Here is a 13,955-nt window from a genome sequence, read left to right as displayed (position 1 = left end):
GAACCACTACACCACTGTGTAGCCATATGTGACATTATTTATCAATCTAGATCACCTTCCTCCATTTCTTCCACCTAGCTTTCCTTCGAGTACCGTAAGTCTGCATGTAAGAGCCACAGTATTAAACTCCTTTAATGTCCCTTCAATTCATTGCAAAGAAATGAACGTCTCCTTTAAGTCCGCTAAACTCCAGATAGACGGTTGTCACATGCGGCTCAGATAAATAGTTTCGCCCTTGGCTGAGCATGAAGAGACTGTGACAGACCGAGGAGGAGACAGTACTCTGAGTTCACACAGAGGCCAAGTGGTCGTTTCACCATCACTAAGTCGTCCCATTTGTCCTGCTGGAAGAGCGCGGTGAGGAAACTGGAGATAGACCAGCAACGTAACAGCCTCATACATCAAAGCAGGTACTGTAATGGTAAAACAAAACCTGCTAAAAGGGGCTGTGGCTCAAACATGAAGCCCACTGAGAGACACAAAGGAAACGCCTGAGGGTTACAGTTACAAGCAGTAACAAAAAAAAAAGAAGCTTCCCGTTAAATGGTAAGGCTGGTATGGAGTATGGATGTACACAGAAAGGTGTCCTGACACGTTGATAGCAGATGAGGTGGGAAGAAATGCAGAAACAGTGAGTAATGTGGAGATGAAGAGATTGAATAACATGACGTTGAAGGGAAATGATAGAGGAGACAGAAAGTGGAAGTCTATACTTGACAATGATTTATTATTTTGGGAGGAGTTGAATACGTTTTTGTTTTCAAAATGTTCAAGGGCAATATTAATTATACTGGTGCGAAAAGTCATCTGATGCGTCGTAAAATTACGAATAGACCATCTGTTTTTGTAGTCCAGTCTGATTCTTTATTCAAGTTGTGAACAAGCAGCAGCTTGGATAGAAGTCCTGTTGCAACCTACTGAAAGAGAAACAAAATTCACAGACTTAAAACTCCAAGAAAACTTTTGACTCTCACTGCCTCTTATAATCACTCCAATGAACCCTCAAAATTAAACAACAAAATAAAACTGCTCATGTTTTCATTATTACAAGTCAGTATGACTTTTAAATGTGGAAAAGAATCAATGAAACTATGCGTGCGGTTTATTTTAAAGAAAAACGAGCCACTGTAGGTCCTTGTTAGCAGCATAGAAATGTGGTTTACTGTTTCCCAACCAAGAATGTCAAATGGACGAGTTAAAATTATATTTGCACATTTCAAATAAAACCATAGTCAGACATGTTTCAGATCTTAGAACAAATGTATGATGATGTACTGTAGATGTTAAAAATCTTATATGACTTTGAATCTGATTGGGCGTCTCTGTTTGGAGTTTACATGTTCTCATCTGTCTGTGGCTTTTCTCCAGGTACCCCAATATCCCCCCACAGCCTATCAACATGTGTGAGGTTCATTTTATATTACCCAGATTGTCTATGTCTTAGTGTTTACCTGGTGATGGACTGGCCTTGCTCAAAGTCAGATCGGCTTCAGATCTCCAACTGATTAAAGTAGAGACGTATGGATGTAGGAATAAACTAGAGCCCAATTGAAATGGATTTTTGGGAGCTGATGTTGAAAAATTATAATGTGCTGGGGTGACGCGTTAATCTAAATACCACTATTTGTAATGACGTGCATCAATTACCTCCAAGACGGCGGCATCCAGTCAATGTGGCAGCAGTGAGAAAAGCATGGACGGAGAACAAACAAACACATCAGTCAAGCGTGAATGACACAACGAGGCACGTCATGGGAAAGGTGACACTTATTGATTTGTTTATTTCACAAACTTGCATTCTTTACTAATTTATGTTTTGGTCTTCGACCGGGCCTCCAGTACAGAATTTCATACCATGTCATGTAACAGTGTAGTAGTATGACAATAAAGAATCCTTGGATGCTGTAGTAAACCGCTCGGTTCAGTAAAGGCACTGCTTTTTACCTGTCACTCCTCCACTCTGCTGCGTGGTGACTGCTGCATAACATGAAAGGAGTCTGAGCATCCTCTACTGGATTTGTGACACAAAGACATCAGATAAACACCATATTCTCTAAATTTTATTAGTTAAAAGTGTGAAGGATGATGTCAATTTTTGGCCGATTACTTATTATTCAGCTACCATAAGGTGCTCCTTTCCAATAAATGGCTAAATAATGTTTGCATCTTGCAGAAAAGTCAACTTTTAAAATTGCAATCTCATAATATATTTTCAAAATGTAAGAAGTTATGTTTTGTGCACTATTTCGCTCCCCATATGTTCTCAGGAATACACTGCTGAGATTTACAAATACAATACAATGATTTTATGTGCAATAGTGTCTATAGCTATAACTTCTCCCTTCTGGAGATTTATCAAAGTTGTGCAGATAAATGGTGAAGCTTTAGTGTTGCTCCTTGATAACGTTATGTTTTTCATATTTTTTTCAGTTGGCAGGAGCTAAAGTGCTCTGTGACTGGAAGAGAAAGAGAGGGGCGTGTTCACTGCAGGAATGCACTGCTCAGGTGGAGAGAGAGAGCGAGAGAGAGCGAGAAGGAGAGAGAGAGAGAGAGAGAGAGCGATCGAGCTCACAACAGCAGTGCACCCGAGAAGCACGCGCGCAGCTGTTGGCCCTCTGTGCGCTTTAAAGCGCCTGTTCTTTACGCGCGGTGCGCACTCACCACCAGGTTAGACTGGGTGGACGCTCAAGAGAGACACCAGTGGAAAGAGGTGCTGGAGCACAAACCGCTCAGGGTTAAGTGAAGAGAACCTGGCGACAGACGACAGGACAACTATTGATACGCACAAGGGGACTATAAGTAGTGCACAGGTTTTTTTTGTTTGTTTGTTTTTTTTAAATTGACTTGAATGCTGGAAATATTTTCTATTTATTACGAGAGAGAGAGAGAGAGATTTACTTGCCAAGAGAAGAAACTAATTCATTGGCTGCTGAGTGTTGTGCAGCAGATGCGTTTTTGGAACACTATGCCTCAAAAGACAAGACTTTTGCGTTTGGGGAACTGAGTCACACAGCTGTTGGATGTATTGGCTCTGGACCTAGTAAAAAAAAAAAAAAAAAAAAAGCTTGACATACACACACAGAAGAAAGTAGATAATTTAAAGTGTACACTTTAAAGGCAGGGGACGAGGAACCCCCACCCCCCTCAGGGGCGATATGGATGGTGTTGTTGGACCTGAAGTCTGCGCACAGCCTGCAGCTGGGATGCACTGTGCGTCTGATCCGTGTCGTTTCACATTATGATTACAGGATCAAAACTCGACCTGACTGCGAATGTAACGTTATTTAAACCCCAACCCACAAGGATCTACTATGTCCTCTGTACAGACCAGGTAAGACTCTAAACTCTGTAGATCTTTCAATGCATAAATATTTACATAAGACTTGAATTATAGTGATCTGTAGGAAAAAAACAGCTTTCTGTACTCAAGTTGTGCATTTCACGTTAGAAATATAAAGTGCCTTGAATATTTATTTCGCTTGCATGGAGTTTCAAAGCCTTAAGCATATTTTGCAGTACAGTGAAGGACGTCAGGTGACAAATTCCGGAGACAATTGAGTTTTGCTTTCTTGAAGTTGGATCCTGTTTGATCAGCGCTGTGCTTCTTTGCAGATACATCAGCTTTTTTTCCTCAGCTGCTTTTGGTGGATATATACAAAGCAAATGACTTGCAGAGGTGTGTGTCATGCATCGTTTGACTTATGAATCAATAAAGCCTGACTTGAAGCAGCCTGTGCTTCATGTGTGTTTCCTCTGAGGGCAAAAGTGATAACCAGGCTGATGTATGTGGGCTTCACACTGCCGGCTTGACAGGTAATCCTGCTTGCCATATCAGTGATATTGCAACTCCTGTTCTACATTCCTCACATCTTGCTACAGTACCTTTATCTCCCAAATGTCACTGGCTATAAATACCCTGCTCATATTTGATCTAATCCCATCCCAACGGAGCACACAAACATGGGGGGCTGCAGAGGGACTGAATCTTTACTTCAACTTCTCCTCAGTCAGTCTCTAAATGTCATGTATTTAAATCAAATGTGTCTGCTCTTCCCAACAATGAGGCCTGTCATTTCTGCTTCCTGCACCCGTGGTTTCCCCCTTTTTATAGGTGGCATTGGATGTAATGTGTCAAGGTAAATGTGTTGTCTGTCAGTCAGGTGGGCCACTGTCATCCCAACTGGGCTGCACAGAGAGAAGAGACGAGAGAGATTTGGCTCGGGGCAAATTTTCTGCCTCTCTGATAAACTCTTGGGAGGAATGTTTGTTTGGGAAGGAGCCATCAGCCTCATGAACAGATTTAATCTACTTACCATGGAACACTGAGCATATAGCTTCAAAACGAGGACTCTAATTTGGTGTTACACGCAATGATGTCACTCTCCTGCAGGGAGGAATTTCAATCCTTTTCTTCCCCGTGGATGTGAACTTTGAGCCAAGAGAAGGACATTAGGGCTTTAAAAAGTGAGTCACTGCTAACACAACTGGCAGAAATGCTTTGAACTACAAGCAAAAACATCCAATGCAATTTAGTTTTATTCATACACTGCCAGTTTGGAGATAGTCAACTACATTTGACATTAGAATAAAAAGGAGTAAAAAAGCCAATGATCCCACATGAAAGGCACAGGCATCCGTGGAAAGAAAAAAACAAACAAACTCCTTTAACAGGAAGAATCCTTGAGTAGAAGCAAAGTCTGGAGGAAAAGAAACATCTGCCTTGACCAGTTGGGGGAACATGAAGAGAGAAAAACCAGGACAGAGTCCATCACACACCACGATAATCAACATGTTGCACACTGATGGGAGAAGGAAACACGGGTCAGAATAGTGACATGACATACTTACTTTTAAATGCAAAATGATTGAAGAACAGGAGTGCAAAATGGTGCAAGCAGTTTATACCTATAGCAGCTAAACTAAGAAAATGGTTCAGAATCATCTGAGCAGGCTGTAATTATACATTTCTTTAAATGAGAAAGTTTCATTTAAAAGCCTGATTTCAGTTTTCTTTTTGTAACGGACCGAAATAGAGGAAGAGCCTTTTTTCTTACAGCCGTATGAGTTAAAGATTCATACTTATGATCCAGACAAACATACATTTTACATTGCGGTTGAAAATTTGGTCCAAGTTGGCAAAAAAACAATGTCATAACAAAGGGAATTGTTAGACTACAATGACACTGACTGAAGGCAAAAAGTCATCCACAAGTATGATTACTTAATATTCTTTAAATATCATCATGTTTGTGAGACCTGAACAGAAACATGTCATCAACACAAATCAGTGTTGTCATTTTGTCATTGTTGCATGATACTTCAACTTTCAGCTCTGGATGTGAAAAGCAGTTTTTTTCCAACCTAACACAAACCAGTGTTACAGTGACTGCATACAATGGTGCAACCATGCTGGCTGAAAGTTAAAATCCACAAGCATGCACAGTTTAGCGTCTCTCAGCAATATCTCAAACAATTTAATCACATCATGTCACTTTAATAGAGAAAAGACCAACAATTCCACATGAGTAAGACATTTATTTATTTCTAATCACTATCAGGTAGCATACTGGGGCGGTTATCAGCACTCTTGCCTCACAGTGAAAAGACTTTGGTTAGTTTTCCGATCTTAGTTGGCACATTCTTTCTGCTCAACCTTGATTATATTCTGGTTTCTCTTCACAGTCCAAAGACAGTCAAGTAAATTTCGCTCACCTGCAGGTATTTACAGTCAATTGTGTGTGTCTCTGTGCTAGTTGTGTAATGACCTCTCAACCACAATGTTTTCTTCAACAATCCATTAGTCTCTGCATCTATAATTTTAGTAAAACAATGGACCAGTTTAAAAAAAAAAAACAATTTAGCATTTGAAGCATTTATATTTGTGTTTTCTATCGAAATGGTGTTTGGGTATTGCACCAGACATTTTCCAAAAGTATCCATCTTTCCTGCTGATATATCAGTCTCGATGTTCTTGTCATATTAAGACGTGCATCGCTTCAAATTCCAGGCATCATCATTGTGTTTTATGTATTACTGAATGATTATATTGATTTTTAGCAGCATTGTGTATGTTTATGCAAATATTCATAATTTTATTGAGAAATATTAGGTTTTTTTAGAGAATTTTACACAATCTTTACATCATTTTTATGGATATCTTAGTTTGTAAATTCACCAAATATCCCTCTTACCAAACAAGCAACTCGTCCACATTTTTTCTTTTTTTTATAAATGTTTGTATAAAAAATGGAGGAAAACTCTTTCGGCTCCATTATAGAGTGTGAGAACTGTGAGATTTCTGCACAGCGATTGCTCCTCTGAAGATACAAATGGGAGATGTACAAACATTTGACTGGAAAGCTGTTAGTGCCCCAGCAACAACCTTTTGTCCTCAACAGGTAAGCCTCTGTTCTCCCTACGCCCGAGTATCTGCAACCTGGAAAGATTCCAGTCAGTAATCCAGTCAAAGATTTATTAAGCAAACCCACACATACTCCCACAATGCAAAACCTGCACTTCCACAAGTCAGAGGCACAGAACAAACGGCAGGGCATGGAAAACCTCAGCTGAACACTTCGGAGCGTCACTCCCACGTCCCGCTCTGCCACCACGTCCTCTTCACCCAAAACACGGTTTCCAGGCTACTTTGAAGCAGATCGTGAACTTGACAGGAATGTGTGTGCTGACCTCTCGTCTCTGTCAGACTAAACCGTGAAGTCTCGACATTACCGACAAGTCGTTTCAAGGTTCAGCCTGATAAGCTTTTACTGCTTTGTTCTTGTGTCTCTCTGCACGCACTCAATAAAAAAAAAAAGAAGCAGATGAAAGCCATGTTTTCAAGGAGGCTTAAGGTTGTGTTTGTGCCCATCTTGAGTGTTTTTTTGTCTGTCAGAAATCTGATGGACACATCGGCTTCGAGCCAGATGACAACTGATTTGGTTTTGGTGGCTATCCAGCGCTGGGATTCCTGCCATTCGACCATTAGTGTTGTTGAAGGTGTAATTATGTCTCTGATGGAGACAGATGGAGACATGACTCCCAACCCTGCAGATAAATGTTCAATTTCTTTCAGAGCTAAGGTGCTTCGTTTTATGTTTTGGAGTGTAAAGATAAATGATACCTCTGATGAGTTTGCTTAATGGTATTTCAACGTTTTCTCAATGGCTGTTCTTCCTCCTCACAATATCACATGCGTGCGTCTCTCTTCTTTCCCACTTTGTGAAACCATGACTGTAGATGACCTGAGAGGCTCTGCTTTAGTCAAAGTGGCTGTGAAAAGATAATCTCATAATCCCTGAGGTATGACGGTGTACCAAGTCTGTTCTCCCTGTCGTGGAAGGAGTGAGTGAAGTGAAGCAAAGCACAAAGAAGGGACCAAAAGTTGAACAAAAGGCTGAGTCTAGACATTTTGCCATCAATTAAATCAATATCATGAAGTTTCATTTTATCACAATCCTCAGGGGTTCAGAGCAGACTTACAACAAAATTTAGTTTACTACTTTACTATGTCTTCAAGTGGAGCAGCTGTCGAATTACAAAGACTTCCCACTCGTGTTCAAAGAGGCTTGTTTTGTCAATGCGTGCCATACGAGGCTGCGGCGCACATGATTGTTGCCGCCTCATTCATAGTCAATATAGATCCAGGGGTCAGAGCTGACCACAGAGGCCCTCAGACTGAACATCTGTTAAAGGTTGTGTCTGTTCATTCAGCAGCTTGCGCCGCACAACCGTCAGACCCTCCACCAGGCATTCCCAAACACTGGGTGGGGTCACAGCTAAATCTCTGTGCTGGTCAAAGGTCAAGGCCGGCCCCTTGTTGGAAGATGGGTTGCTTTTCCAATCTTGGTGGGTGTGCAGACATTTGTTTAAGAAAGGACGCCTGTGGGTCAACATACTGAAACCCCTTTCGACCCACTCAAACAAACCAAAGGGGCAGAGAGCTTCAGTCAGGTGTCTTCAGTGTTGACATGACTCACACCTTCCAGGGGGTCAAAGGACACATTCCCACCTGCAACGCAATCCAGCCGGTGCAACATAATGGTTTCCGTGTTACTGCGTGGGACTGATGTTTATTTGTGCAGGGTGGGGATGTGGGAGCTACCTGTCTGTTGGGGCGTGTGTTCAGGAAAGGTGTGTGAGTTCATTCACATTGCAGAGGAATTATAAATGAGCGTGGAGAGAGATGAGTTTTACCTTCAGCTGGTGAAGACGGATAACTGTGATGTTTCATATCTGGCTGATTTCACTTGGTAGTCAGTGTCCCATCTTTGTGGCAACCCTTAACGTGGATTCACTGATTACTGGAAAGACGGAGACTTTTGAAAAAACGATACAGCTTGTTGCTTTGACCATGACAGATACAGCTGTGGATTAGTTGGGCGAGCATGTTGTCTTTCAATCCCAAGATTTGCAAATCAATCCCCAGTGCTGCTCTGTCCATATGTTGAAGTGTTCTTGAACAAGACATTGAAACCCAAGTTACCAAATGGTGTGTGAGCTCCTCTAAAGGCAGTCGTCAGCTCTGGAGTGTGTGTGGATGGCTGAATGTGACTAACTGTGTTGGGATTACAAGGACCAGAATGCACAAAATGAGTAAAAGTCAAGTGATGGATTCAGCCAATTCTTAATAATCACTGAAACTGAAGTTCATTCTAACAGCATTGCAACACCTGGCTTATTAGCAGCCAATAGATGAACTGAAAAATATTTAAATATGGGAATAAATCCAGCTATACATGAAAAATATATATATTTTTTTATGTTTTTTTGTTTTTTAACAATTTAATGGTGAAAACGTTTTTTGGGTAGAGTGGCCGTCTCCCAATCGGAAGGTTGCAGGTTCAATTCCCATCTCTGCTTTCTGATATGTGAAAGGGATATTGGGAGACACAAGGTCACAAATGAAAGGATGACTTATTTCATTTTGTGCTTTAAACAGAGATTAAAATCACTATAACTGTCTATATATTTAGAGTATGGTTGTACAAGGATCATTGATATATTTGATCAAAGTATTTCACAATACATCATTATCATTTCAATAGTCCCCCTTTGAAGTGATGACATTGCAGAAAAGAAAAAAATGAATTACCAATGTTTTGGCCATGTTATATATGAATTATCTATGCAACAAATAAATGTGCAACAACAAATTTGTAAAAACAACAATGAGTGGCAGTGATACTAGCTGATTGTAATAATTGTGCTGTATATGAACCTCGTTTCAGAACACACAATCTTTATTATAATGATAAAACAAAAAAAATCTGGAAAAGATGTCCAAAAATAATGAAAGTTCTCAACCAGAATCTTCCACAGAGGCAAGAATTAAGGTAATCATTTTCTGAAATGATGCAACATCATTCAAAAAAACTTGATGAGTCTTGTTTTGAGTCTCACCGAGTCTATATCTATAAATACTTTCTTTAAGAGTCACATATTTAAGTTCACCCTCCAAAATATAGTCAGAGTTCTCATACCAGCATTATTGAATTTAAGATTTCATTAGTCAGACCTGAGTCTTTGACCAGTTTTGGTAACGTCCACATCCCTGATTTTTTCCAAAGACACAAAGTTATGTGAATGCTATTGATAGGTTACAGATTTAAGAAGTTGTGGACAATACTGAAAAGGTATTGTAGAAAATGTATTGTAGAAAATGTGGAAATCATAACAATTCACATCAATGAGCTTTATTCATTTCTCAAACTTTTTTTTTTTTCCCTTGTCCTGTTAGGCGGCTTTTTGCCTTTCCAGTTTTAATGTTTCTATAATTGTGATTCAGCTTTACGGTTTTTGTAAGATTTTATTAACATATGAAATATTTTGGTATCTATCTAAAGTATGTTTTGGTCTTAATTTAGTTGTGAATGAGTTTTTGGTCAGCGCTTTATATTCCAGGTGGTTATATAGAGTGTTATTTTGAACGTTTATTAGAATCATAGTCAGTGCTCCCTGGTTTAAATTTTTTTGTTTCTTATTTGGTAAAAGTTGTGTTGTTTGTTATCTGGGAAACTCAATTTTCTCTCAAATTTTTTTTTTCTCTTCGGTCATGTGAGTGACTGATGTCAGTCAAAATAAACAACCATTCTCGCGTTGATTAAAGCTGTTTCCCTCTCCCTGCCCTGCAGCTATTCACTAATGTGCTGCTATAGTCTTAATGAGAGCAGGAGGAGGCGGGCTGACCCCTGCTCACCTCTGTGAGGGCCCCTGGAGTGAGGGGGCCAACCAGTCAGTGACCGGAGCTGCTGGCTTTTTATGGTGAAAATCCAAAGCCAAAGATCAAGTGAAACTGAGAGGAATGACTCTGTCTTTGTGAGTTACTGAGGCTCGTCACACTCATACTTGTAAACTCTGCCCCTACACATACAGATGAAGATGGACGTCTTTATCAGGATCCTGTTTATTGGAGTAACAGAACAAAAGTTCAATTCAGTCAGGTATATACTGTGTATGTGTAGATTTGGCAGGTGAGCTTATGGTGCAATGGGTTCTACATCTGATTGGACAGATATGTTGTCATACAGAACAACAAGGCACATTATGATTTTTTTTTTACTTGTTCTTTCTTTAAAAAGTTTGTACTTTATTGACTACTTCATCGACATTTAACTTTGGAGAGAGCAGGAGAGAGATAATATTTATTCCCTTGAATAGTGGAGTGATGTTACAAGTGACAGAGAATTAAAGGGAGGTAGATAGTTGGGGAAGTAGCGCTGGCATTGCTTTTAATTGTTTCTCTCAGATGAGATTCCATAACTATTGTTTTGATATCTTTGTTGAACTGACCTACTCCTTAATTTCAGCTGCGGCTCAGTTAATTGACTTGGTGGGAGGAAGATGCAGTATTATCTGAATTTAGCTGCCATTGGGGTGCTTGTGGAGGGAGTGGGGAGATGAGGGGCGGTCCTTGGGGGACCCGCTGTGGGAATCGAACGAGTAGACATCAGCTCCTGAGTCCACTCCTCTCACCTTTAGGCCACCACTGCTCACTACATACAGGGTAATGCTGATATTACAGTTGGACATTTTCCATAGTGCTGTCAGGAGGACTGAGGTTGTTCAGGATTATTGAGGCGCTCCTCCACCAGTAAATCTGATTCGAGTGAACAAAACAGTTTCATCTATCTGAAAAGCAATGACTTAGTTTTGCGCAGGACAGAGAGAGACAGCAGCTCTGCAAGGATTTGAACAGACTCACTCACACTTTGTCTTTTATAGTAATCCGTTACGTGCACATTACTGTCTAAAGTCATGGTGTTGCAGTAGCACATTGCTTATTTCAAACCCTTTTCTGTCCAGCCAGCTCACTTTACTCATCCATTTACTATAAATTTAGGAGTTTTTGTCTCATTGGGGCGCTGTGGTACGTATCCAGGGTGCAATTTGTTCGGGGATTCGGCGTTTCAAAATTAAAAGTTTTGTCCAGGTTTTTCTACTTTGCTTTGTATGTTTGCGAAATGTCAGTAGAAACTTTACAAGATACACGGTGTGAAGATAAAGTGAGGGAACTTGTAAATGCAGTGGGCTGCAAGTTTGGTAGCTAAGATACTTCAAATGAAATAGGGAGTGTGAGAACTTGAGAAACCCCCCTCATATCAATCACAGTTTATGTCCTCCTCTTCTCTTTCGGTCACGGCGACTTTCTTTGTCCCTCCGATAAGAATTCAACCATGTAAGGCCGGGACGGGCTCTGAGGGGAAGGGCTGCTCAGTCGAGTGTGAGGGAGATGTGTATCGTTTAATTGGACAGGGCAACTACTGGCCTGGTGCTGAGCCAAAAGCCAACTCCAGAAGCTTCAGACCAGCTCTGAGTTCATGGTGCATTGAGAGATGAAAGAGATGGACGACAGACAGGCTGGGAGTGGATGTCGGACAACATGAGACACACAAGACTGAGGGCAGGGCACAAGAAATCGAGACGATTGAGTTGGTGTAACAAAAAAAAAAAAAAAAGCAGTCTGTGGTGTCCGTTAATGTAATTGAAACGTTCCTTCACATAATGGACCCTCAAACCTATGACACGCTGTGGTTGTCGGCAGCGGTGGAGCCAGGAAGCAATCAAAGTTTGGGGCTTTCCAAAAACCTTCTGGTGCTTCTCAGAAAAGCGACTGTCCTTTAGTGAGTCAGAGGTGGAATAAGACTGAGGATCACTGTGTTTGCCCAGAGGTAAGGAAGGAGATTAGGCTGTTTTTTTTTTTAAAGCAAACAGTCAATTAACATGAAACACATTTGGTAGCACATCACCAGTGACTCACAGTGTTGGTACTTTCATCTTCTTTGATTGTTCGATACTCAGTTTGGTTATTTAGTTGAATGAAAGAGTGACTGCCCTTTCACAGTTTTGCACTTTTAGGTGTACGGGGTTTAACGTTCAGTGTGGACATTTGAGGTTAGGGTAGCAGGGTGTTTTTTTTTTTTTTTTTTCTCCGATCCCTGAATGCTGAACTCCAAGCTGCCACTCAGTGGGGGCCAAACGCCCTGGATGGCAGCCATTGGTTTGTGAATGAATAAATTACTAATTAAATGTTTTAATAACATTGAGTTATTATATTTTGTCATTGGATGAGCTTTCGCAGCGTTTCAAAGGAGAAATATAGATTAGATCAAATCAGACTTTATTACTTCCACATGGGGAAATTCAGTCATCACAGCAGCAGTTTGACATTGCACAAAATAGTTAAAGACAGTATAGTTGTACACAGAGAACAGACTGTGTATATATAAATAAAAGTGGCAAGTGAATTTTTTGTTCTACCTCAATGTTTCTCCTAAAACAAAACAATTTGGCTCCATTTTCATGCAAGGTTTTATTTGAGACCAAGCTTTCCATTATTTTCTCTGAAACAAAGATACAATATGATTATTTACAGTAAAGCAAAAAGAAGATTAAATGTCGATTTCTCCATTAGGGAGTGAAGAGTGAAAGGGACGTGAATCTCTCATTAAAAAAAAAAATCATAGCATCGTCCTTTACACAATTGAAAGCACAAAATGGATATACTCCCCATTTTCAGCTCAGATTCAGACTCACGAAAGAAGAGTTCAAGAGGAATTGATTTCCACTTCTGCCCTCTCAGGCGTGTAGAAGTTAATAAGATACTGTGGGGGTGAACAGGACGATTGGTGTGGAGGGAATTGACGATACCTGCTGGGGAGCATTCTTAATTTTGCCTGCAGGGCTCTGCAATAGCGTGGCAGCTTATTTGTGGATATCATCAATGACCTTAAGACCTGCGCTGTCTGAAGTGTCGACTGTGACTTTGCCTTTTCTCTCTCGTCCTTGTCTTCCAGCTCTCCTGCTTAAACACGTCTGCTGTAACAGCGCCTTGACTTCTGCATGCACAAGTATGTGTGATGTGTACCGTAAGGCCGTCTGACAATGTTTGTGTCTCTCTGTGTCTACAGGAAGCTGACTCTCTGCCTGACCCTGACCTTTGTCCTGCTGCTGGTGGCCCCGCTCTGCCTGTCGTCCCCACGGAGCGTAAGTCCTGCTCAGATCAGTGCACATCCTCAACCTAATACACTCAGCAGGAGTGACGCATCAGTCCACGGCAGATTTAAAACAATCAATTCTGAGTGGATGTATTTAAATCAAACAGACAGAGCTTAACTAACCTACGCTTTTTCCAAATTTAAACCACACATGGTGATTTTGTTATAAAGCGATCAACATTGCTGTGAAAAGACAATTATATCAGATATAACTTCTTCGGTGAATGCATATGATCAGAAATATCTATTTATTATATACCTTAAATTGAATATGAATGGATGGATATATGTTATAGAGCTCCTTCAGTGAGACACACTTGTATTTTTTGGGGGGTTCAGAAAGGCGCAGAGAATCGGACCACGTGTTTGCCGAGTTGTGCAAATATGTAAAGCTAATAGGTGGATGACAGTGTTTCAACAAGTGGCACCACGCTATATTTACACAGACTGTTGTAGTCTCAA

The 13,955-nt window shown here is 40.6% G+C and overlaps 1 protein-coding gene across 1 annotated transcript in view; it reads left to right on the top strand.

Annotated features, from left to right (window-relative positions):
• Positions 1-2,548: 2,548 nt before the first annotated feature.
• adamtsl5 (ADAMTS like 5) overlaps positions 2,549-13,955 on the top strand; it is a 39,396-nt gene continuing 27,989 nt past the window's right edge. Inside the window, exons 1-2 of the mRNA XM_080458170.1 lie at positions 2,549-3,331; positions 13,407-13,482. Coding sequence (XP_080314296.1) covers positions 3,312-3,331; positions 13,407-13,482 — 96 coding nt within the window. The 5' untranslated portion in view covers positions 2,549-3,311. The remainder of the gene's footprint in view (positions 3,332-13,406; positions 13,483-13,955) is intronic.

Source organism: Lipophrys pholis (assembly GCF_963383615.2).
Source record: "Lipophrys pholis genome assembly, chromosome: 2".
In the NCBI taxonomy this organism is placed as follows: Eukaryota; Metazoa; Chordata; class Actinopteri; order Blenniiformes; family Blenniidae; genus Lipophrys; species Lipophrys pholis.
Note: the sequence above shows the minus strand (reverse complement) of the source record. Positions and strands in the feature narration are given on the sequence as shown.